The 26,079-nt window shown below is 44.5% G+C and overlaps 1 protein-coding gene across 1 annotated transcript in view; it reads left to right on the top strand.

The window, feature by feature from the left end:
• Positions 1-26,079, top strand: part of PTPRN2 (protein tyrosine phosphatase receptor type N2) — a 961,700-nt gene that overhangs the window by 878,165 nt on the left and 57,456 nt on the right. The window contains exon 17 of the mRNA XM_060248066.1: positions 13,659-13,736. Coding sequence (XP_060104049.1) covers positions 13,659-13,736 — 78 coding nt within the window. The remainder of the gene's footprint in view (positions 1-13,658; positions 13,737-26,079) is intronic.

Here is a 26,079-nt window from a genome sequence, read left to right as displayed (position 1 = left end):
CCACCCCTACAACTTTCCCATCCCTCCCAGTACGTTATGAGAATCCAGGGGGGCTAGCCTTTGTGTACTGCAAAATGGCATGTAATGAAGTCTGCAAGGGGATCTGATCAAATTTTTAAAAAATTGTTGTTCTGTCACAGATCTGGGCAGAAGGAACGCTTTGAAATTCCTTGGAATAAAACTGAGCTGGAAGGTCTTCTTTCTTATCCCCCAAATAACGTTAAAATAGTATGGTAATAACTCTGCTGCCAGGAGTTCAATGAAAAGCTTGCAATTACAGCACAAGGAGACCCTGACTGTGCAGAATAAAACTGTGATAATTACATCTGTCATATTTGTACTTAGTCCTCATTAAATTTCAGGGAAATCATCCAGTAGTAAATAATGTGCAATCTTTGCTTTTAAATCAGAGGTCATGAAAGTAAATGGGAATTCTGTTTTTCCTCTTAGGGTGTTGGAAAAGGTGGAGGGAAGGGGAACCCATCAACTGCATTAAAAAAAAGCCCAACTACCCATCAGCGTGCTTATTATTGAAGCTGCCAGACTGAGGAATGTGATTAACATGACAGTTTGCTCAAACACAGCATACAAATTTTATCACTGAAAATAGAGCCTGAAATTCATAATGACATTCAAAACCAGATTTCATTCTTTCATTCCATTATAATTTTTTAAAAAGGGATGTAAAAATTTAGTCTATTATTAAAAGTAACGACAGGGGCCAATTATTGTTCTGTCTCCTGTGTCACTTTTATTTTAAATAGAGGAGTGAAAGTGATGACTAAGTAGTGTTGTACCTGCTGGGGTTGCTTTTTGTGACCGGCCATCCTTGCTCCTTAGAAGTTGTACATCTTAAAATGATAAGCCCTGGTAGTGTAGAAGCAAAACTCTCTTTGGGCTTGCCAGTAGTTTTAAAGAAAACTAACCTTGACAGAGATGGATAAATGTTGACTTTCCATTAAGTGTGTAAATACATCTTTAAAGTAAATACACACCCAGTCAGGAAAAATGTAAAAGTGTATCTAAGGGTACACTTGGCCAGTACTTAGCCATTAGAGTCACTGGTGTTCCAAAAGGGAGAATTACCTACATTAAAAAATCTGAACCTAACCTTGCTTCTGTACAATAACTGGAAGAAAATATTAGAAATAATTTGTTGGATCACATAGCACAGATGGTTTTGCATACAGTTTCATCATGAGGAATGACATAATGTTTAGCAACCTTCAGTTCCTTCCCTTATCCTTAATGAAATGTTATAACCAATTTTATCCCTATTGTAAGTAGAATTTTAAAAGTAAAGGTGATATTATTTCAGTGTAAAAGCATTCATGAAATGCATTAAAATGAAGAGGCAAAGTAACAGCCCCTAAAAATAAAAATGTGATTAATATTAAGTTGGTGGAAACATAAAAATGCATAAAGTGACATATTTTTAAAATTCAGGACTAGTTATACTTATAACCATATATTTGTATTCAGTGTTGTATTCTCCACTCTAAGAAATTGTCAATCAACTTTAATTAGAGGGGGTGAAGGAAGCTTAGATGAATTGCTATTAAAACATGTTGGATTTGGATCTGATCCCCTGCAGGGGTTCTTTTCCAATAAGCTGGAACAATACAGATTTTTTTTGTTCTTTTTCCTAATGCAGTAACAGTAAGCAAAATTTGAACTGTTGGTTATACTTTGGTTCTAGTGATCCCTGATCCCATTTATTACCATGTGGATCCACAGAATTAGTGATTGGATGTTACTTTTGTCATTGTAGCGGCTATATAGCAGAATATAATGATAATCCTGTCTTGGCACAATTATACTTTTTTTCAATCATTCAATTGATTATACTTCACAATTCACAACTACAAATTTTTGTGTAATATAAATAGCCAGGCTTACTCAATTTTTATTTTTAAAATATGGCCTAAACATCCAGGCTTCATTAAACCAGAAAATGGTTGATAGTTTTTCTAGTGAGCAAATTCCTGGAGATTCTCTAAAATGACTTCCTGTTTATCTCACTTTAGTGATGTTTTCTTTACTGTTCCTGTCCTCTGAGAAGGTCTTGGCAGTGGTTCAACAGTCCATTCATAAGTAATCAAAATATGTACACTAAACTTTGACTGAGATTCCAACACTGGTTCAACCAAATATGAGTGAAGTGACTATTTGCTGTGATTTACAAAAATTGGCTGTAGGATTTGCTGCATCACCAGTATGAGGGCCCAGCCAGCACTGGGACCTGATCTTAAATCTGGGGCTTCAGATGTTGGTGCCACTGCATTTTGCTTGCCCAAAACCTCTTATTCTTGCCCATTAGCTCTTATGCACTGACCTGGGATGAAGTACTATTAAGACCCATGTTTCTATTAAGTACTATTAAGACCCATGTCTGGGCCTCTTTGGGCTCTGTCTCATTTGTCCTTTCTCCAGGGTCAGGATAGTGCATATATTGTGCTTGCCTCTGTGGCCAGATAGGTCCAATACCAGTTTTTATTTCAACAGAAAGAGACTGATGGTAGGCTCGCTCAGAGGTCTTGGGTAGAACTTTTTGACTGCTTCCCTGAACACACTCATTGTGTGTATGTTTTGATCCTACTTGCCTTGTACTACCTGTGGACTTCTCTCCTGAGCATACTCCTGCATTATTTCCCTATCTGTCTTGTTTAAGAACATAAGAGAAGCCATGTTGGATCAGGCCAATGGCCCATCCAGTCCAACACTCTGTGTCACACAGTGGCCAAAAAATTTATATATATATACACACATACACACTGTGGCTAATAGCCACTGATGGACCTCTGCTCCATATTTGTATCTAACCCCCTCTTGAAGCTGGCTATGCTTGTAATTGTTTGCTTACCTGTCTGCCCTGGTGGACCACAGACAGGAGGATCATGTTAGAGAGCTAGTTTGCTGGATGAGGCTTGGGTAGGAAAGTTACTGACACCATAATGACAAATCTAGATGACTCTTAGTGTGGTGCTGGCCAGAGTAGATGTAGAAGAAAATGGGTACTGCTCACAACGTAGCATCCCAGGGACACTGAAGAGGGCTGAGAGGTTCTCACTGCAGCCTGTATCGAGAGTCGAAAGTGTATGTTTGCCATCCCTGGGCCGAAAGAGGCTAAACTTCAGAACACTCGTGCACGGGCCTTTTCAATTGTGGCCCCATCCCTATGGAATCAGCTCCCGGAGGAGGTGCGGGCCCTGTGGAGCCTTGATCAGTTCCGCAGGGCCTGCAAGACCACCCTCTTCAAGCTGGCGTACATGGACTGCTGAGTTATGGTTGTTTAACAAAGGGACCCGCCAATATGGTTCTGTCTAAGGACCTGTGTTACTATGTAAACTGACAGAAATAGCGTCGGAAATACCATTGCCACTGTCAGATTAAGTTAAATTTAATTATGTACTGACTGGTTTTTAAATAATGTTAATTTTAAAGTTCTATATTTATTGCATTGTATGTTTATGAATGCTGTTAGCCACCCTGAGCCTGCCTAGGCGAGGAGGGCGGGATATAAATAAAATTTTATTATTATTATAAATGAACACTTAGTACCAAATGCAACAGAGCTGAACAGATTTGCCGAGTGTCTGGTACCATTGTAGCTGCCGTTGTACAAGTTACTTCTTGTGCTGGGAGATCAAAAAGAACTTAATAAGATTGGGCTGCCCATCCATTTAGATCCTTTCTACTGAACTGGGTTATGCCAATTGTTGAAAGTTTACATCTCCAAATCCTCCCAAGTATATTTAGACTCTGGAATTTTACAGTGTGGAAATTAATAAAGGCGTCCATTAGTCTTTTTTTTTTCAATTACTTTAATCTTGGCAGGAGTCTGCAAGCTCGCTTATTAACACAAAAGGAAGCTTTCTGTTATCTTGGATTTCCTCAGAGAACATACGCACACCAGGCGCTGCCAGTTTCTAAGCAAGTCTGATAACCTTTCCCCTGTTTGTTTTGCTCAGAGTCAGCAGTAGACAACAGGCAATTTTTAAATTTGCATTCGCTGAAATGGTGTAATACATACAAACAGAAAGTGACCCGGTTACTACTTTGCATGGTAGCAGTCCTAACCTGCGTACGCCCTCTCCACAGCAGCTTTCTGTGCAACAGAATGTAATAATTGTGAATGTCTGAGTTATTGTTAACTTGATGACACATTTGACCAGTCTTTCCTCATTATGATGTCTGCAGCGGCTCCTAGCAGTAGCTTTCTGACAGCAGTTGATTTGTATTATACGGCCAAAAGCCTCTTCCTGATTTATCAAATTGTGGAGCGTTTAGAAGTATTTCTTTACTGACAGTACCACTTACCTCATTGCTGATTCTGTTCTGCCTCTTCTCTTCTATTGTACACCCACAGTTTGTCTGTTGGTTTTTGGGGGGTTTTACAACAAAGTTTAGCTCTTTTATTTTGGTTAATACTTTTGACGTATCACCATTTATCTTGGCTTTTTGTAAAGAACAGATACGTGTGGATTGATAGGAAGACACAAAAGGCTATATAGTCCCAACACTTTTGCCATGAGAGCAGTGCTTTGTGCAAACTAGCTTGTGTACTCTAGCCTGTTTATTTACTTCATTTATAGCCCACCTTTCTCAGTGAGGCTCATGGCAGATCACAAAACGTTTTTGTTAAAATGAAATAGAACTAGGGTTCCAGAAACTAGGAAACAGTGCAAGGAGAAAACTAAGGTGCCATGACCAATGCAATGAGTTGATTACAAAGTTAGAAGACAGTGCAGTGAAGGTAAGACAAGGCAATTAATGTTGCAGTAGACCGTGGTCCTATCAAACTAATTTTCTAGGTGTGTTTATTTACTTTCAGTTCATCACTTGCAGCCTGAAGTGGTGAACTGCAAGAACAGTTTTCAGTATGATGAATTATTGTATCTAAAATTGAAATAATGGTTGTTGGATGTTCTGTTTTAATGGCCTGTTGCTTTTACACTGTTAACTTATTATTTTAATTGTAAGCCACACCAAATAGGACTTGGATGAGGAGTCACAGAAATTTCCTAAATAAGTAATTCTCCTTACAGGGTCTCTAGCCTGGCCTTCCAATGTGAGGCAAGACCTCCCATACCCTTCAGCTACGGCTGTATGCTGCCATTGACACCTCTGCATCACACGCATCCATCCATTTCAGCATGTGATTGGGGAGGGAAAAGATGAAAGTAGATGGGCTAAAGCACTGACTTGGCTAGCCAATCTCAGAAGCTAAGCAAAGTCAACCCTCCGAAGCTAAGCAGAGTTAGTATTTGGATGGAAGGATAACCAGAAGTTACCAGAATCACTACAGAGATGCAGGCAGTGGCAACTCACCTCTGAAAATCTCTTGCCTTGAAATCCCTGCTGGGTTGCCATAAGTCATCTGTGACTTGACCACAAAAGGGGAGGGGCTTAGGAGGAGGCCTGATAGGGGCAGGTAAGGAATTGGATTATCCCAATGTGCATATAATAAAACTGGAGTTGAAAGTGATTAAATGATTGCCAGTAGGAAGCCCACAGCACAGTTGCACTCTTTTTTGTAATATTACCGAGGGTTGCATCAGGTGTTGGGTTTTGTTGTGGTTTCCTAGTTTTTTTAATCAACTGAAATAAGTAGTGGCCAAGATTCAAAGACTTTGGGAATTCCCCCCACCCAACAGTACACACACACAAACACACACACTGTGCACCCACATGTACATTGTATAGCAAGCTGCTTTTGAAACCGAGGTTTTTCTAAAGAAGTTTGTGATGCAGGATGGAGTTTTGATGATCAAAGCAATAAAAAGAAAACCCCACTGGGCATGCCAGAAGCATAAAATGACTCTCTAGATCTTGAGCATTGTAATGAGTGCCAAGAAGTTTCTAGACAGTAATCTCCAAAGTTCTGAAATGGGCTCCAGGGTGAAGAATTGTATTGGGGCTCTTACGAATAAAGTGATGGTAGACTTTGAGATTGTTTCGATCACAGGGATGTGTCGTCTTGTATAGCACATTGATGGAGGATATATGAATAATAACAATAAAGAGCATTTCTGACATTAGTGAGTCCCACAGGCTTGAACCCCACATCCAAGGTGGACTTTATAGAAGATACATTTGAATTTCCTAACCTTTCTCCCCCTTAGCTTGTTTGCAGGAGCACTGGAGAATCCATTCTCCCCATCCTATTTAATTTACTAATCAGAACTTCCATCAGCCTTCCTTTCTGGGTTTATGCTTGTCTCATTGGGTCCAGCACTACTGCCAGCTAATCAGTAGTCCTTGTGGTTGCATTCTGGTTAAAAAATCAGATCGAGAGAACTGGCCCTTCTAATGGTTTATTTGATTGTTCTGACCACTCCCCACTCCTCCACATGCACCCGCTGAGTGACACCTTGGGTCAGCACATTTCTTGAGTGAGCTTCTCTCTCAAGAGCAGTTCTCCAAAGAACTGCTCAGCCTCACCTCACCTACAAACCACTTCAAACATTTCCCCCCTCAATACAGCCTCACCTATCTCACAGGGTCTCTGTTGTGGGGAGAGGAAGGCAAAGGAGACTGTAAGGCACTCTGAGACTCCAATTGAAGGGCAGGCTATAAATCCAATCTCTCCTTCTTCTGTTCTCATTCTGTATTGAGGTGTTGTTAATTATACAGCCATCTACTATTCCACAGCTTTTTGGTAAAGCCGAGGTGCAGGTTTCTGTGTGGGTTGGGGGTGGGAGTGGAATTCAGCTGGTCACTTGTAAAAATAATTCAGATGTGTTCATGCAGGAGATTGGCCTGATTCTCTTTGTTTTTCTTTTAAGATTCCATCTAAGCTATAAGAGTAGCAGTCAATGGGGTTTTTGTTGGTTGCTCTTGTTTTTAAATTCCCATCAGCAGATCTTGTCCTTATTGGGAGAATGGGGCCAAAGATTTAAGACCAGGGAACCCACCCATCAGTTTGAAAACACTCATTGTAACCACCTAATCCTATTTACTCTTCGTGGCTTTGTTTCTGAGGATCCCTTTTTTCTACTCAGTCACTCTTTGAAATAGATGTCATAATTAAGGTCTTTAAACAGAACTTCCTCTATTGAGGGTTAGAAGCCTGCATTTTAAACAAATGAACTAACTAGAAAAGGCCAGGATTGAGTTTGTTCTCCAGCTTTGGCTTGTTTTTAGATGCATGTGCCCTTGAGTGCTGTGGTGGAAATGGAAGAGATACTTAAATGTGCCCAGCATTCTTAATGCGCTGTATTGAGGGGGGAAATGTTTGAAGTGGTTTGTAGGTTGCTATGAGACCAGAATCTCTGACTAAATGCTTTTTGTTAGCAAATGCTCCTTAAATGATCTCACATTACATATTCGGAACATAGATCATGGCTTTTCTGTTGTCTTAGTATTACACTACTCGCCCTGTTTTGTTGAGAAAAGGAATTCTTACTCAAATATTCCCTTTCCCGAAAATATTTCAGGAGATGAGGGCAATGCCTTGTTGGTTGCTACATGTCACTAATGCATGTGGAAATGTTCTTTCCCGCTGCCCTGTAGTAGACTTCCTTGCCTGGCTGTCTTTGAATGCTAGCTGTAATTGTGGGATCTTCTTCGTGGTCTCTGTGCAGTCCCACACATGGGTTTTCCCGTCAGGACGAACCCTACCTCGGAGATTTTAAAAGCTAGCCTAGGCGTTATTTTTGGCGCGCACTCCCTTCCGTCCTGGGGAGCAGGCATCCACTGCGCATGCCTGGAACGGGAGGGAGGCGCCCCACCCAGCCAGTTTCTTTCCAACCGTCGCCCGGGATAGTCTTACCTCGTTGCGCTCCTCTTTTACCTCAGATCCTAGCCTTCGCTTCTTCGTCGTTTCCTCTCTTTTATTCCATTTTCCTCTTTATATTCTTATACTCTTCATTACTCTTCAAAAAAAAAAAAAAAAAAAAAAAGAAAAAAATATCTTTCCTGCTTTTTACCTCAGACCTCCCTTCCCCTACCCCCCCTCCCCCCCCGGGCGTATGGAAGGAAGGGATAGTAGAATAACCTTCAAAAGGTGTTCGCGTTGTAGGGCAAAAATCCCTACATCGGACGGACATTCACTTTGTTTATTTTGCCTGGGAGAAGCCCATAAAGTAGACGCCTGTGCGCATTGCCGTCAATTCGGCAAACAGGCGCGGAAAAACAGGGCCGCTAGACTGAGAAGTCATCTTATGGAGTCTGTGCTTCACCCTGAAATGTCGCAATCCTCTACTACAAGTAAGTCGCCTCCCCTTCTGTCTCCCCAAGGGGACGGCGCAAGGTCGGCAGCTTCAGTGGCCACTGTTCCCAGCAAGCATAAGCCCGGCGATGCCGCGAAAACCGGCGACGGCGCGAAGACGTCACAACAAACGGTCGCGCCTATTAAATTGAAAACTGGGAAGCACACCAAGAAACACAAGCACTCCGAGCCGAAGGGCCCGAAGGATTCGAGAAAACCTACCGACCCGAAAGAATCGAAAAAATCTACCGACCCGAAGGACTCGAAAAAACCTACCGCTCCGAACAAACCTTCGGAACAACACGAGTCTGACATACGTTGTGACCCGTCCACACCCGGATCCGATACCCAGGAAGCGGCCACTCCGCTTACGGACTCACCGCATCAGCAGACGGAGGAAGTTATCCCGGTTCCGTCCCGATCCCCTTCTTTGCAAGGATCCATACCAGACCCTTCGCTGGAGAAGGTCCGAGACCCGCTGCAGTGGACTCAACAACACATCAACCCCAGATCGTTCCGCGATATGTCGAATCCCATCCAATATAGACACGATGCTCATCGCTACTTTGATACTCACCGATTCCCAGCCAGATCTCCGAGCATCGAGAGACATCGGTACCATCATACACGTTTCCCGGAGAGATCCCCTAGCAGGGGGAGGGACCGCTATCGCTACAACCCGAGATCTCGGTCTCCATCCATGTCCCCGAGAAGACGCTACTACACCTCGAGGTCTCCATCAATGGATTCCCATCAATGCTGCGGTTACCACCACGCTCGGTACCGTGCAGATCACCACAGGAACCAATCCAAGGAAGCAACTCCCGTCCAACGGAGTAAGCAGCCAACGAAACAGCCATCTCCGACTCCTTCCACTTCGACCTCTAAACCTAAGAACGCGAGTCCAACCAGACCGGACCCGCAAGCACCCGAACCTGACAACTCCGATGTCGAATCCGACGCGTCATCGGACTCGATGCAATCAATGTCCTCTCCTGGATCCCCAGCTTCAGATATTGCAAAGCCTGCAGATTTGTCACCATCCGACGGAGCCAAAACATATCTGGACTTGGTTGCAAACATGGCTTCTGCTCTTAATGTAAAGCTGACATCGGACGCGCCCAAGGTCACGGATGTAGTTCACGATTTAGTCCATTCGGACCTACCTGCCGGTTCCTTTCTGCCAATGCTTCCGGTGCATCTAGATGCCATTAAAGAAGCCTGGGACAAGCCGGCATCTATTCCTCCCACGTCAAAGCGCATCGAATCCCTATACAAGATCCAAGCTACGGAGTCGAAGTTTCTTTTCAGTCACCCGGCTCCGAACTCGATGATAGTCCACTCTTCCTCCAAATCGAAGCAGACTCGTCATCCTGTACCCCCGGAGAAGGAGGGCAGGAAATTGGACACACTGGGAAGGAAGATGTATTCCATCTCCACAGCAAACGCCAAAATCAACAATTATTTGGCATATTTTGCTGCTTACTCCCACAATCTCTCCTCCCAACTGGGCACGCTTGTCTCGGCTCTACCAGAACCTGCTCAAAAACAGGCATGCACATTATTACAGGAGCTCAATAGAGTCTCCAAACAACAGATAAATACCATTCGTCACTCCGTGGGATGCACCTCCAAGGCGATGGCTGCCTCCATTGCCTTGAGAAGGCACGCCTGGCTTCGCTCCTCTTCCCTACAACCCGACATTAAATTCAAAATCGAAGATCTCCCTTTCGACGGCCAAGGCCTTTTTAATGCCACGACAGACGACATACTCACCACAGTCGACGACAGCCGCAAACGGGCAAAAAGACTTGGTGTGACCCAACAGCAACAGCAGGGCTACAAAGCCAGACCATGGAAGCCAATGCCATTCAAACGCTCCAGGTCCCCTCGACAATCGGAATACTGGAAGCGTAAGGCTCCACCGTCTAAGCAGCCTTTCAACCAGCGGCAGCAAAGACCACAACAACCTAAAAAGACTGCAACTGCATCCAAGCAGTCTCTTTGACTCTCCACCTCTGCCACCTCACAACACTTCCAGACTCCTACCGTTCTACGAGAACTGGAAGTTAATTACCACAGACAAATGGGTCCTGAATATCATTTTAAGAGGTTATTCAATAGAGTTTCATTCTCCCCCTGCAAGACACCACTTTGTTACAACCCCTCCATCCCCTCCCCTCCAAGAAGAGATCATCACTCTTATGGCCAAGGCGGCCATAGAACCTGTCCCAGATCAGTACCATCGGACAGGCTTCTACTCCCGGTACTTTCTAGTCCCCAAGAGGGATGGAGGTCAGCGCCCGATTTTGGACCTCAGGGCTCTCAACAAGTTCATCCACCACAGAAAATTCAGGATGGTCACCCTCCAATCCATCTTGCCCCTAATCCCTCAAAATGCTTGGATGGCGCTGGTAGACTTACAGGATGCCTATTTTCACCTAACAATCCATCAAGGCCACAGAAAGTTCCTGAGATTTGCCGTGGGAAACAGACATTATCAGTTTCGAGCGCTTCCGTTCGGACTCTCCACAGCACCCAGGACTTTTACAAAGTGTATGGCGGTGGTCGCTGCATACCTCAGACAGCGCGGAATTGCAACTTACCCATACATAGACGATTGGCTCCTTGTGGGGCCTTCAAGGCCACAACTGGAAAAAGACATTGCTATAACCCTTGCACTCTTAGCAGACCTGGGTCTCCAAGTCAACCAGCAAAAATCGAATTTAATCCCCTCACAGGACATTCAATTCATAGGGGCTCGCCTCTGCACCACGGACCACAGGGCGTACCTCCCAACAGACAGAATAGCCTCTATTCACACTCTAGCCACAGAAATCATGCAACAGCCAAAACAGACAGCTTTCACCATTCAACGCATGTTAGGACTCATGGCAGCGACAACGGCGGTTCTACCACATGCAAGACTCCGTATGAGGCCCCTACAAATCTGGTTTGTTCGTGCATATCGTCCCCAACGCCAATCTCAACAAACCCTCCTAACTGTCCCAAACAACATCCTTCCCTCTCTGGGATGGTGGACAGTTCGAAATCATTTGCTGACAGGCATGCCATTCTTAAGACCAAGCCCGTCAGCGGTAGTCACAACAGATGCATCAAGGTGGGGCTGGGGAGCCCATCTAAACACCCTCTCAGTCCAGGGGCAATGGACGCCATACGAACAGTCGCTCCATATCAACTGCCTGGAGCTCTTAGCCGTCCACAGAGCTCTGAAATCATTCCTGCCAACTCTTCACGGCCGTCACGTTCAAATAGCGTCCGACAACGTGGCGACTGTGTTCTATATAAACAGGCAAGGAGGGACTGCATCTACCCGTCTTTGCAAGCGAGCAATGCACCTCTGGCACTGGAGTATCGCGCATCAGATCCATCTCACTGCAGTACATCTCCCCGGTGCCCAGAACACACAAGCGGACACATTGAGCAGGTACCTCATCAACGACCACGAGTGGTCACTCCACAGGCAATACCTTCTACCAGTGTTCCAGAAATTCGGAACACCATCAATAGATGTGTTTGCTGCACCAGACAATGCACAATGTGCTCTCTTTTTTATGAGAGGTCCGCCCTCACCACAATCTGCAGGGGATGCCTTCATTCAGAGATGGACAGGTCCATTACATTTCCTCTTCCCACCGTTTCCACTGATAACACGATCAATACAGAAAATTCAACTGGACAATACAAATTGTATTCTAATCACACCGTGGTGGCCTCGCCAACCATGGTTCACAACGCTCCTTTTCCTATCGGACAATACTTACCATCACTTCCCCCGGGCCAAGAATCTCCTCTCGCAACAGAACGGCAGGGTTCTTCATCACGACCCGGACAGACTCCGCTTGACAGCTTGGAGGATACTTTCTCAGAATTCCCTGAGGGAGTGAGAAACGTCCTATTAAATGCACGAAAACCATCAACGAGAAAGTCATATTCCATGAAATGGAAAAGATTTTCCATCTACGCAACCAAGCATAACTTTAAACCTTTGTCTGCCTCTATGCCTCAAATCTTGGCCTATACATTGTCATTATCTGAAAAGGGGCTAACTCATTCGTCTTTAAAGGTGCACCTGGCAGCAATCTCAGCTTTTCACCCTCACATACAAGGACGGTCTGTATTCTCACACCCCGCTGCGAAATCCTTCTTGAAAGGAATTTTACACCTGCATCCACCATCACGACAACTGTACCCCAGTTGGAGTTTATCTCTAGTATTAAGCCAGCTAATGAAACCACCTTTTGAACCCATGGCTTCAATCCCTTTGCATCTCCTCTCGTGGAAAACGGCGCTGCTAGTCGCACTTACCTCCGCTAAAAGAGCCAGCGATATTTGTGCGTTTAGAGCAGACACGCCTTACACCATTTTTCATCACGATAGGGTAGTGTTACGACCAGATCCTACCTTCTTGCCTAAGGTAGTATCCACGTTTCACCTCCACAGGGTCACAACTCTACCCGCTTTCTTTCAACGTCCTACGGATAAGGGCCAAGAAGCCCTACACTGCCTAGATGTTAGACGGGCACTCGCCTATTACGTAGATAGAACAGCATCATTCAGGAAGGACTCCAGACTCTTTGTGGCCTATGGACGGCACAATAAAGGACAAAAGATATCTCCTCAGAGACTTTCGAAATGGTTGGTTGCTGCTATAAAGCTGTGTTACAGACTAGCAAAGCAGCCGGTTCCAACTACACTACGAGCTCACTCTACAAGAGCTTTGTCAACATCATCTGCCTTAGCCAGAGGGGTCTCCATGGAAGACGTCTGCGCTGCCGCCGCCTGGTCTTCCACCTCGACCTTTGCTATGCACTACGCTCTGGACGTTCGTGCTAGGCAAGATGCCTCCTTTGGACAGGCAGTACTCCGCTCTATCTTCGACTAAGATACGATCTGGATCCGGTAAGTACCAACTTACCTTGGAGTCCAATACTTGCTTGACTGATTTGCACTAACATTGCATTAATTTTTCTCTCCTACTCTAGTGCCAGCACCCACCACCGTGCAGTTCAGCTTATCAGTCACCCATGTGTGGGACTGCACAGAGACCACGAAGAAGATAAACAGGTTACTCACCTGTAATTGATGATCTTCGAGTGGTCATCTGTGCAGTCACACACGCCCGCCCAACCATCCCCGCTGCTGGCCACTGGTACTCTGCAACCGCTCATCTACTATATCGGCGGCGGGGAAAGAAACTGGCTGGGTGGGGCGCCTCCCTCCCGTTCCAGGCATGCGCAGTGGATGCCTGCTCCCCAGGACGGAAGGGAGTGCGCGCCAAAAATAACGCCTAGGCTAGCTTTTAAAATCTCCGAGGTAGGGTTCGTCCTGACGGGAAAACCCATGTGTGTGACTGCACAGATGACCACTCGAAGATCATCAATTACAGGTGAGTAACCTGTTTTTTTCCTCCCCTTCTTTTCAGATGGACCATGACCCCCGGAACCCTGCGTACATCGCTGCTCAAGGCCCCCTGCCTTCTACAGTCACAGACTTCTGGCAGGTAAAAGCCTTTATTATTTGCATCTCTCTCTATTCAGTGCCAGAGTTATGCAGCAAGAGTGTTGTGTAAATGTGAAGAAAATTACAGGCTGTGCTTTATATATGTGAGGTCTGTGGATGTGCTATTCACTTTGTATATGAACATGCAGACTTGGTTAAATGCACATACTGAGAGTGTGAAAAAGGGGAGGGGGGAGGAATTAACTAAGTGAGTTAAATTAACTAACCTGAAAAGGCCAAGACTTGAGTTTGTTCTCCAGCTTTGGTCAAACTTTTCCTCCTAAGAACCAATATGTGCCCGCTTGTATTTTATGGGTATGTATGTGAAACCTGTGTGTACCTAGCTGAAGCAACCCTAGAAGATACAGCAGAAAAGGAGTTACTGGCAGAACCCAAACACATAAGCTAAAGGTGGAATGAGAGGGATAGAGAGAGAGGAGGAGGAGGAGGAAAATGGAAGATGACTCATAGGCTCTAGAGAGACCACAGGCAGAATATGGAAAGTGTCAAGCACACATGTCCTGACGAGCTTGGAGAACACCAAGGCCTGAAGAGGGTGTTATTTTCTTGAGAGATCATAGACTATCACTTGGCACTGAGTTTGCCAGCAAATTGAATGGGTTCCCGTGGAAGGCCTCTCTCTTAGCACTGGACAAGAGGCTTGGCACCACTTCCAACTTCAACAAGAGCAGTAGCAAACTTCTGATTGACCGCATACTGACTGCCATCAATACCCCTCAAAATACTCTGGAGTTGCTCATGTTTTGTTTGTTTAATCTGGCAAAGAGCATAATATACGTAATGAACGGAGAAGTCATGTTAAAGAAATATTTCCCATTCAGAAAATTATTATAAATTGGAAGCTAATACGACCAAAATGATATTCTTTCCTCTCTAGTTATATTGGCGTTGGTCTTAGTCTTATTCCTCTGCACCTGAAAAATCACTAAAATGTCACATTTGCCAACTATTAGAATAGTGAATAGCAATGTTCCCTCTAAGATGCAGAGTCTTGTGAGCAAAAATTCTACTTTGTGAGCTACTGGCATTAAACTTGCGAGCTACTGCCTAAATTAGTATATTCCTGGGTCATCCTTCCTGAGCTAAGACAAAAATGTGTGAGCTGGAGGCTAAAAATCTGTGAGCTAGCTCATGCTAACTCAGCTTAGAGGGAACACTGGTGAATAGTGCAGTTGTTGTAAGTTATTCAAATTGGGCTAGCTTCTCTTTATTTACACTGTTTTTATACAGGGGATGGTGCAGGTGGTGGAATTTTACATTCAGGTTTAATCCTACGGAATATTGACTTGTATCCTGCCATATATTCAAAGTTCACTGACTTTCCCCATTTTCTTCTCTGTTCCTGCATTCTCTTCCAACCCCCAGAAAGATCATTGCCATGGCTGTGGGTAGGGATGGACACAAACTGGGAAAACGGTGGTTTGTGTTGGTTCATGGTTTATGTGATTGTCCAAACAGTTTTGTGGTTTGTTTGGCTGGTCTGTGCCCTGTAGCGGCCCCATGGCTGGGGGAGGCATTGAAATGCCACCCCTCCCTTCTCCAGCCGGCCTACAGCGGCCTCATGGCTGGAAAAGGGAGGGGAGGCATTGAAATGCCACCCCCTCCATTCTCCAGCCCAGGATCTCTCCATTGTACCCTATGGGTCCATAGGATGCAATGGAGAGATTGTGCCATGGTTGTGTAGCAACTCTAGAGAGAAGGGGTCTAAAGCCCCCCTCCATGCGTCCGATTCCCTAGGTGCCCCTATGGCATGCTTACGGAAGCTAAGGAGAGTCAGTTCAAACTGCCTTCCCTTTCCAGATTGGGTTCACAAGGTGCCCCATGGCCAGAGAGTGTCTGGGGAAGCTGGAAAGGGGATTAGTTTCAACTGCTCCCCTACATGCCTCTGCTTCCCTAGGCATCCTGCAGCCATTTGGAGAAGCTAAGGGGAGGCAGTTTAAACTGGCCACCCTCCATGCCTCGACTTCCCTAGGTGACTCGCAGCTTCCCCTTCCTCATTTGGGTTCTTAAAGCACCCCACAGGTGCTGGACACCAATCCTGGGAGGGAATGTAGTTTTAACTGCCTTCCCTTGGCTTCTCCAGGTGCCCTGCAGCCACAGGTTGCCTGGGGAAGCCAAGACTTGGAGGGAAGGAGCAGACCCTTCCTGAACCTAATGAACCTCATGGGTGCACTTTCTCCCGAACTGGTTCGAAACGAACCAGCCCAAATCGCAGGTAATTTCGTGCCTGTCTTTAATTGTGGGACATGAACAGAGGAATAACTGCACAGGTTGTGGCACTTCAGGGAGGAGAGGGAAGGGAGTGAAATTACTCCTCCGGTGTCTGCTGCAAACGCTGCTCTGGGTTTCACCCCTTTCCCCCTCTTCACTGCATCTCCCTGACTTGCACGGCTCCATGTAGCTTCACAAATATTCTTTCTGGGAGTCTACATTCTGTACTCTTAGCAAAATCTGCTAGCATATTTTTAATTTCCACAACCTGGTCAGTTAGTAGCTTGCTTTTTAAAAATGGAAATCCCCAGAATACCTGTTTAATTATGAATTCTATATGAGAGTTGATATTTGTGCTCCATAGTACAGTTATGGGATATGCAGCATAGTTCTATTACAAGGTGGGAAGGGAAGGGGGTAGGAGCCAGGGCCAGGTACAAAGAGGGCCTGCTCTTGTGTGTTAGGAGAGAGAATTTAAAGTGACACAATAGACTGTGATTTGAAAATACAGCAATGTACTTCCTCTGGCCTTCCCCATGCCAAGATATTTTGATGTAGGTCTGCTTTCAGATGAATAATTCCCTATATGTGCTTCATGTAGTCCAACCTGTCTGGATATTTAAATTGGTTTGAGAAAGTGTCCGGTTCCTTAGTTTCAGGCACGGTCCCACTCCACCCCCGCAGCAAATATGGAGAGTCAGTTGTGCTTTGGTTTTATAAAAAAATGTTGAAGCCCTTGGCTGCTTTTCACATAGGTAGGGTTTAAGAAGAATAGTAAGTTTGCCTTGATTGGAATATGGTGTTGTTTAAGACATGGTTAAGTTCATTGTCATGGCTTCTGTGCAGGCACACGAGGGACTACATGATTGCAGGCCAACCGCAGAGAAGAGCTTCCAAGCCTTTTCTGAAGAAGTTTCTAAGCTCTGGAGTGCTTCCCTTCCTCTGTGTCTATAGAGGTCCCTTTTCCTATCCAAAGGCTCATGTGAGAGAGGTGAGATGAGAACTCCTTCCTGCAGTTCTCTTCTTGCTGCCATGAGGAGAGGACGTGCTTCTAAGCTGCTGCTTCATGGGGTTTAAGGAATAAAATGAGCTTTTTCCCATGGAGAACAATGAAGAGTTTCACCCACAAAGTGATAGGATGGCTCTATTTAAGAAGTGAAGGGGAGTGCAGAGCCAAAATGGCCTGAAACGATTATCATTCCTTATGCCTGCTATGTCTGGAAGAGGGTTACAACACAGCCACGTGCTCAGCTTGTAGATGCTTACTCTTAAAGCACATGAGGGGAGAGGGGAAGACTTAAAGCCATGCTTTGGGAGGAAAGCTCCAGATGTCCCAGATTCTTACAGGGAAAGACAGGGCCAAACTGGTAAGGGTGAGAGGGCCCATTCTGTGTCTTTGACACTGACACCCTCATTATCAGAACTGAATTTCAAGTCTCTGTTCCGAGATCAATGTCGGAACCACCTCCTAAAAAGACTAAAAAGAGAGCCAAACGTTCACATTGCAGTCTGGCCCAGTCATCATTGCATCGGTGCTATTCAAGCTTCCCTTGAAATCAACTATCTCCATCCCCACAGAATGGTTGTTTACCTCCTTGAGGTCATTAATTCTCCCCAACCCCAACAATCAGTCTCTCCTTGGAGCTGAGCATTAACACTGATAATCTTAAAATCAAAGTCCCTCTGGCATCACAATTTGCCATTTGGGACTCGATGTTGACTCATTTTTGTATCTGAAGACATCCTCACCATCAAGAAAAGGGTATCAGGGTCTCCAGATTACTCTGAAGATGAGGTATTTAAGGTGTCTCCCATGGGCCCACCCAAAACACAAGACAAAGGGCAACCAGATCTACAGCCACCAGATCAGTGGCCATCTCAGCAAAATCCATGGGGCCTGTTTCCATTCTTGTTGCTGCCACAGTGGGCATCCCCATGGCAACCTTTAAAATCTTCCACAAGATCCACATGGGAACAGCAGGACTAATACCACACTGATGTGGGTTCTCCCCATCACAGTTCAAATTCTGAGAATGCGCACTACCAAATTTCAGAAGCCAGCTTGGAGAGCACGTCAATGCCATCTCCTAACAATATGGTCGCTGACCTATTGGCTCTCCCACCAACATAGAATCTTAAGATGTATTTGGAAAAACTGATCCAAATGGCGAAAGCCCTAGGTCTAGAGTTTAATGCTTTGGAGCTACAATCATCTGACCCTATAATGAAGATTTTATACAGCCCCAACTTGGGCACTGTGGTATTACCACTGTTGCAAGGAATACAGCCATCTGGGCTAAACTGGTCTTGGCACCAGCATTGTCAAAGCTGGAAAACCTCTATAGGATCAGGGAAGAAGGCTGTGACTACTTGTTTCACCACCCTCAAGCAAATGCCATAGTCTCAGAGGTCTTATCAGCCACGGGAAGAGCTGGAAGCCATTCATCCCCCCTCAATAATGAGGGCAGAAGACTCGACCTACTTAAAGATCTCAAGTCACTGCCTGTTGATAAGCAGAGCGTGGCTAAGGTCCGCATTGCAGAAGAACAAAAGTTGGGAAACAACAGATTATAATAGCTGGTTAATAGTCTCTGGCATTGTCATATGGAGATATTCATGGTTATGCTTCTCAGCCCTTCCACTGAATATAAGAGCCAAAATAGAGGATATCCTATTGGAAGTTCAAGACCTATTCAGTGACTCAACTGATGTGATTTTAGACCATCTTCTGATGAACAAATTTACAGCCAAATCCTTGGGCACATAACCCCTACTTCAACACCTTTAAACAAAGGCACTGCCCCAGGTATACCCAGAGATATCCCCAATCAAGGCCCTATTGTGCACAGGACTACAGATACCAAGCCTCTCCTCCCTCCAGCAGGGCTTCAGGCCTCCTTATATTCAACAATCCTAGGCAGGGTAGACAACGGGAAAGAAACCCCTCCTGATCCATTAGGAACCAGCACTCTAGAAGTGGCCCATCTGCCTGACTAGGTTCTAACAATTTGTTTTTGGATAGATTATCCAAGTTCTTGATAAGTGGTGCCAAGATGCTGTTGATTGGATGTTATCTATAATAAAGAGGGGTTATTTTTAAAATTTCAAATCACTGCCTTCACTGGAATACTCTCAGCCCAGTCCTCCATTTCTAATGCAGGAGGTCTCCTCTCGGTTAGCTAAAGGAGCAACTACAAAGCTCACTCCTGAGAAACAATCAAAGGGTTTCTTTTCTAGATATTTCACCATTGACAAAAAAAAGCCTGGGATGAGAGGCCCGTTTTAGACCTAAGATCCCTGAATAAACATTTGAATGTCCCAAAGTTCAGGATATTATCTGTACAGAAGCTGATGTCCTTTATGACTCCCAACATTTGGTTCGCCAAACTAGATTTAAAGGATGCATACTTCCATATCTTGATATACAAGGATAGTAGGAAATACTTGAGTTTCAACTATTCAGGTACCACCTATGAATAAGCAATGCTTCCCTTTGGGCTCACAGTGGCATCTAGAGTATTAAGCATGTTGCAGTGGTTGTAACTCACTTGATATTAAAAGGTTGTATCTAGATGATTGACTCTTCATTGATGACTTTTCCGGACAGGCAGGTCAGAGCTTGAGCTTGGCCCTGCACATTATTCAATCACTTCTCTTTTTTTAATAGTAAACTGAGATAAAATCCCACCTCACTTTCATTCAGACTTCATTAGGGCCTCTTTAGATTCCCTAAAAGGGAAAGTATATTTTGCCCCTCCCCAGGGCCAAGTTTATGTTGGCCCTCATTAAGAAATTTCTGTTCAACAGATACCAGTCAGCCAAACACTAACAAAGACTTCTAGGTTAGTTCTCCCATATGCTCTCTTATGCATGAGGCCATTGCAAAATTGGTTTATAAGGAACTTCAATGGCTGTTCCAAACCTCACTGGAGGAAACTGACCCGAGAGTCATAAAGTCTCTCCTTTGGTGGTTTGTATCAGAGAACCGCCTCAAGGGAATCCCTCTAGGAGTCCAATCCCATGATGTCCACCTTTTCATTGACACTTCACTGGCAGATTGGGATGCTCGCTATTAGAGACTAAAGTTTTGAAAGAGACGTAGACTAAGAAAGAGTCCACTCTTCACATTAGAGTTGAGAGCCGTCAAACTTGCCTTTGCTGCTTTTAGAGAGATAGTTCCAGGTTGGCAATCATGTTGGTCTGAAGCAATAGGACAAAGTTAGAATCCAATGGCACCTTTAAGACCAACCAGGTTTTATTCAGGCTGTGAGCATTCACATGCGTGCATACTCCCTCAGGCAAACTGGAATGAAACTTACCAGTCCATACATATAAGGCAGAGGCTGAACAGCAAATTAGCATACAAGCATACAGTATAATGAAATGTTTTAACAGATGCAAACAGGAATAACAAGCTAAGTTTATAAGGTCATAATTGTTTAGATTTAATTCCAGGGGGGAAACGTGAGGCAAATAAAGATGTTAGAACTGGTGATAGATGTGTAAATGTATCCATCTTAATTACACAGTGTTAAGAGCCATCATCTGACCCTGCTGTCACACTGTCACCTGTTAGGGTTCAACTGGGAGGGAACAACATTACAAGGATATAAATATGTTTAGAATTGGAGATTGATATGTCCTTGATTGTGAGAGTCCCTTGAGAGGGCTTTTCATGGTAAGTGTCCACTGGCCATTTTCTTTCATGGACACATTGTATAAAACTTCTCCATGTGTGAGATTCTGTTCGAGATACTGGCTTACTCTGTACACATTCTCAAAGCTGTGCATGTCCTCAAACATTTCTAGCTACAGTACATACTTTACATAGTACCTGTCTAATGGTGATGTGTGTGTGTACAAGGTGGGAAAATGTCATTTGCATACCACTACTGTGAGTTCTAATTTTGCAAGTATTTGCTAGTACAAGTGCATAGCTGCAAGAAAACTGATAACAAGCTGTTGGAAGCCAGATATATTTACACATCGCTGGGACTTCCCTCTGGTACAGAATAGGCGTCTCCTAATTAGGGTAGTCTTTTCATATTATATGATTTGAGCTTTCTGTCATGAAAAATTACATCTTTTAAGCAAAAGAGAATACTTGCAGCTTTTTTTAATGCATGAGGAAGAGTGCCTAAAATACAAACTTTGCTCCTGTTGTACTTCCGTTTGTTTACCCTGCATTGCCCTCACGGATAGGCCCTCAATCCTAAACACACTAGCTTGGAAATAATTCTGCATATCATTTGGCCCTACTTCCCACTAGAGGACACCATCTTAAGCACCCCTACTGATTTGCTTCAGGGGGTAACCATGTTGGTCTGCAGTAGAATTGCTAGATTCAAGGCTGGGGGACCATAGAGACCAACAAGAATTTCCAGGAGCTTTAACTCTTGAAAGGCTTATATCTCCAGATTTTGTTGATCTCTGTGATGGAACAGGCCTGCTTCGACTTGCAGACCCTGCTCTGCTCACCCCTCCTTGGCATTGCCTGGAGGGGATTACTTCTTCCTTCCACTAGGGTTGCTCACTGTCGCCACCTGCCCTTCTGGTGGGGGGGGGGGAGTTTTTCCTGCATTAACCTAAGCCACAGTGTGTGGACACTACCACAAAAACCCCATGACAGTACAACATCAGAGAGGTATTACAGTGTGTTGCATGTGGAGAAGTGCCATCGCTTGTGTGATGTTACATTACAGTTAATGAGCACTAATGAACGAGCTTGCTGTCACATTTAGCCAGATGTCCTGTAGGCATTGCCTGTGCTCAGTAAAGTAGGAAGAATGAAGCAGATCCTAGTTCATGAAGGCATTATTCCAAAATTAAAATCCTGTTTCAAAAGAGGTGGGATATTTATATAGCTGCTTTGGAAGATTGTGTTTCATACTATTTGTTCATTCATAAATGAATGAATAAATCCTGTGTTCATTCTCTTCCTTCCTTCATGATGATAATAGATGCTACTTTGAGGCCATATTTTTTTCTGTCAGGAAGAGAAATATCTACTGAGTTGCAGAATGGGATGGGGAGAGAATTATTTCAGTCAGGCAGAATATCTCCAAATGAAACATACAGGTGTGCACTAAGAGCCAGCTTGGTGTAGCAGTTAAGAGCGGTGGACTCTAATCTAGAGAACTGAGTTTGATTCCCCACTCCTTCATATGCAGCTGGTGGAGTGACCTTGGGTTAGTCGCTTTTCTCTCAAGAGCAGTTCTTGAAAGAGCTCTCTCAGCCCCACCCACCTCACAGAGTGTCTGTTGTGGGGAGAGGAGGGGAAGGAGATTGTAAACTGCTCTGAGACTCCAAGTGAAGGGTGGGGTATAAATTCAGTCTCCTCTTCCAAGTCATAACTGCATTTATAGGTAGTGCAATTTTCTTCCTTTGTCAGTAACTCAGATGTAATAATTTTGAGGCACACTGTTAGCTATTCTAGCTCTTCAGCAGAATGAAGAGTTCGTTGGCCAAACCAATGCATGGTTGTGTAGAAGTAAAGGGTTCAAATCTAGGAATGTGAACACTATAAATAAAGGACAGATATTGACCCCCCTAACTGCTGATTCCAACTCTTGAACCAGTTTGTGAGCAGCAGTTTCAGAATTGCTTTCTGTTGCTGTTATCTGTAGTAGAGCCCCTTACTCTAAAATGTTTTGTTCTTTAAAATGGACTTGACCAAAATTTCTATTAGCTTTAACTTTCCACACAATGCGTCTGGTGCAAGAGCATTACTGTGGTCTGAAGGAAGAAATAATTTTCTCCAGTCATAGTCCTGTATATATTTAGACTGCAATCAGATGTCCCAACATCGAGAAGTTTGTCTGTGATGGATATGAACGCTGCTTGTTCTCATGCTTCCCTCACTCCTCCCCAGTGATATGGGGTGGAAAAAATTCCATGGAAAACTCTTGTTATATTTTTCCACTGAAAATTTCCATCCCATGTATGCAACTATATTCTGTTTACCACAAGTTGTCAGGTCTGTTGTGCTGCAAATCAATCCAATTTAAAGGTCTAAATGTGGGTTATGAAGCGTGAACATAGTCCAGGCTTGTACATCATGTATTTGCCAGCTTATGCTTTCATTATTATTAAATATGAATTGGAAAATCTTCCAACCCAGATTTTCCTGGAAAACACACATCTCTTCTTCATGGTCCCCTCCCCCCGGGTTTGAGAAGCCTTGACTCAGATGCCAGCTGACATCTAAATGCAGGTGCCTGCACAATCTGGCATTTATTTCCTCCACTCAAGCCAGGAAAAAGACAAAAGGGCAAAACCTGTGCCTCCAACTTCTCAGCATTAATTCCTTCACTCCTGGTATTGAAGCACACCCTTACCTCAAGGTTGGAGATCTCCTTCCTCTCAGTGCCAAGAGGGGTTTCCATCTCAGTGTCAAAGAACAGACTCCCCTCAGAGCTCACATTTGGCCTCACTTCCAGGTTCACCAACTGGATGCTAAATGTCACCATCAGACTTTGGAATCAAGCATTGAGGTAGGAGAAATCCAATGCATAGCTATAGGATGGGGGAGGCTTAGTTTGGCAGTAGTATGTGAGAAAAGGATCTAAGGGTCTTAGTGGACCATATGCTGAACATGAGTCAACAGTGTGATGCGGTGGCTAGAAAGGCAAATGCAATTTTGGGCTGTATTAGCAGAAGTATAGTGTCCAGATCAATTGAAGTGATTGTATTATCTTACTTTGCTCTGGCAAAACCTCACCTGGAGTATTGTCTTCAGTTTTGGGCACAACATTTTAAGAAGGATATAGACAAGCTGGAATGGGTCCAGAGGAGGGTAGTGAAGATGGTGAGGGGTCTGGAGACTAAGTCCTATGAAAAAAGGTTGAAGGAGCTGGGTATGTTTAGCCTGAAGAGGAGGTGGCTAAGAGGTGATATGATCACCATCTTCAAATACTTGAAGGGCTGTTATATACTGCTGAATTGTTTTCTGTTGCCCCAGAAGGTAAGACCAGAACCAACAAGCTGAAATTAAATCAGAAGAGTTTCCGGCTCAACATTAGGAAGAACTTCCTGACAGTGGTTCCTCAATGGAACAGGCTTCCTTGGGAGGTGGTGGGCTCTCCTTCCTTGGAGGTTTTTAAATATAGGCCAGATGGCCATCTGACAGCAACGTTTATCTGGTGAATTTGGGGGGGGAGGTATTTTTGAATTTCCTGCATTGTGCAGGGGATTGGACTAGATGACCCTAGGGGTGCCTTCCAACTCTATGATTCTATGATCTTACCCCTGAATCCTGTCTCCATTGAAGAAGAAGAAGAAGAAGAAGATATTGGATTTATATCCCGCCCTCCACTCCGAAGAGTCTCAGAGCGGCTTACAATCTCCTTTACCTTCCTCCCCCACAACAGACACCCTGTGAGGTGGGTGGGGCTGGAGAGGGCTCTCACAGCAGCTGCCCTTTCAAGGACAACCTCTGCCAGAGCTATGGCTGACCCAAGGCCATTCCAGCAGGTGCAAGTGGAGGAGTGGGGAATCAAACCCGGTTCTCCCAGATAAGAGTCCGCACACTTAACCACTACACCAAACTGGCTCAGCCACTGGATTCTACAGGGATCCATGACCCATGATGCCTTGGTCATGTCAATAATAAATGTTGGCTATTTTTTGGCGTTCAAATCCTTGCCTCGAAGTCACTCACACACCATCCCCATCTCTTCATCCACCCCTCTATTGACCCAAGAATTGCCCAACCTTGTGTGCAAAGCAGCCACAATCTTTAGATGTTCCAGATGCTTCGCTGTTGATAAGACAGAGGCAGAAAAAGACCAGTACTAGATCTAAGGGCTCCGAATATTCATCTGAATATAGCAAAGCTTAGAATACTTAAAATACTGTCCCTTCACGAGGCTTTGCCGCTACTGGATTCTGGAATGCGGTTTGCAGTCATTGACCTCAGGGATGCCTACTTCCATATAACAATCCATGAATCTTGTAGGAAATACCTGAGATTCCATTGTAATGGCCACCATGATAAGTATATACTGTTACCTTTTGAGTTGGCCATCACACTCTGTCTTCCCCAAGAGTGTATTTGTAGTGGTCATATTTTTGAGGCTCTGGGGTTGCATAGTCTACCCTTACCTTCATCAATGAGGCAAGTTGCCATTCCACTCTCTTTCAACGCCTTTCAAAAGACCCCAGGGTAGACTTTGCAGGGGCTTGCTTAGCAAGGTTGGCTAGAAGGTTTGACCTTTTCATATTGAATGGCTCTACAGCAGGTGATTATCCCGGGGAAATCACCTTTCTATCCAGCAATAGATACAGCACTATCAACTATTTCCTTGCCAGCCCAAGATTACATTTGAAGGGTCTTCACCTACAAGTTCTACCTGAATTAGAAAGTGATCATCACCCACTATTACTCACTTCAGCTCCTTTAGCCCCTGAGACTTTTCACAGTATTACGATGGGCCCTCATCTGGTTCCAGTCCAACAAATGAGATGCCGTGCCAAGTGGTCTGACCAGTTGGCACAAACAGTGAGGGGAGACTTGAAGAAGGATGCTTGATCCAAAAGAAAATTAATTATGGATACTCCTCTGATCCCCTTCAGTTATCTCCTCCAACTCATAAAACCATTATTGATTCAAGATGCCGCTGTTCAACATGGTAGATTCAAAAACGTCTCCAAGCCCTGGTTTGATAAAGAATGCAAGCAAGCAAGAAGAGATCTAAAAACAGCGTATCATGTGTATAAGAGTTCCATGGGCCTTGATACTCTGTGTGCACAACATCATCTCTCTTGTTCCGAGAAGTTTTATAAAGAACTGATTGCCTCAAAAAAGCGTGAGGCCGCGAAAGCGCTGCGGAACAGCATTATACAGTCATCCAAGGAGAAGATCTCGACAGGGTTTTGGAAATTGATCTCGAGCCACTCCTACAAAGACATTTCCCGCATTGACTCATTTATTACCCCCAAGAATTGGGAATCATTCTTTCAAGAGCTGTATTCTGATCCCCACCGTTCTGCAGTTTCCCAGATTCATGAGGCCCTCTCAGACTTGCTACCTTGGCCTCCGGTGACGGTTGGTGAAGTCCAATCTCTGATCAGCAAACTCAAGAGAGGCAAAGCTCCAGGCTCGAATTTCATAC

The sequence above is a fragment of the Heteronotia binoei genome, chromosome 10 (assembly GCF_032191835.1).
Source record: "Heteronotia binoei isolate CCM8104 ecotype False Entrance Well chromosome 10, APGP_CSIRO_Hbin_v1, whole genome shotgun sequence".
In the NCBI taxonomy this organism is placed as follows: domain Eukaryota; kingdom Metazoa; phylum Chordata; class Lepidosauria; order Squamata; family Gekkonidae; genus Heteronotia; species Heteronotia binoei.
This window is presented reverse-complemented; position numbering and strand designations above follow the sequence as displayed.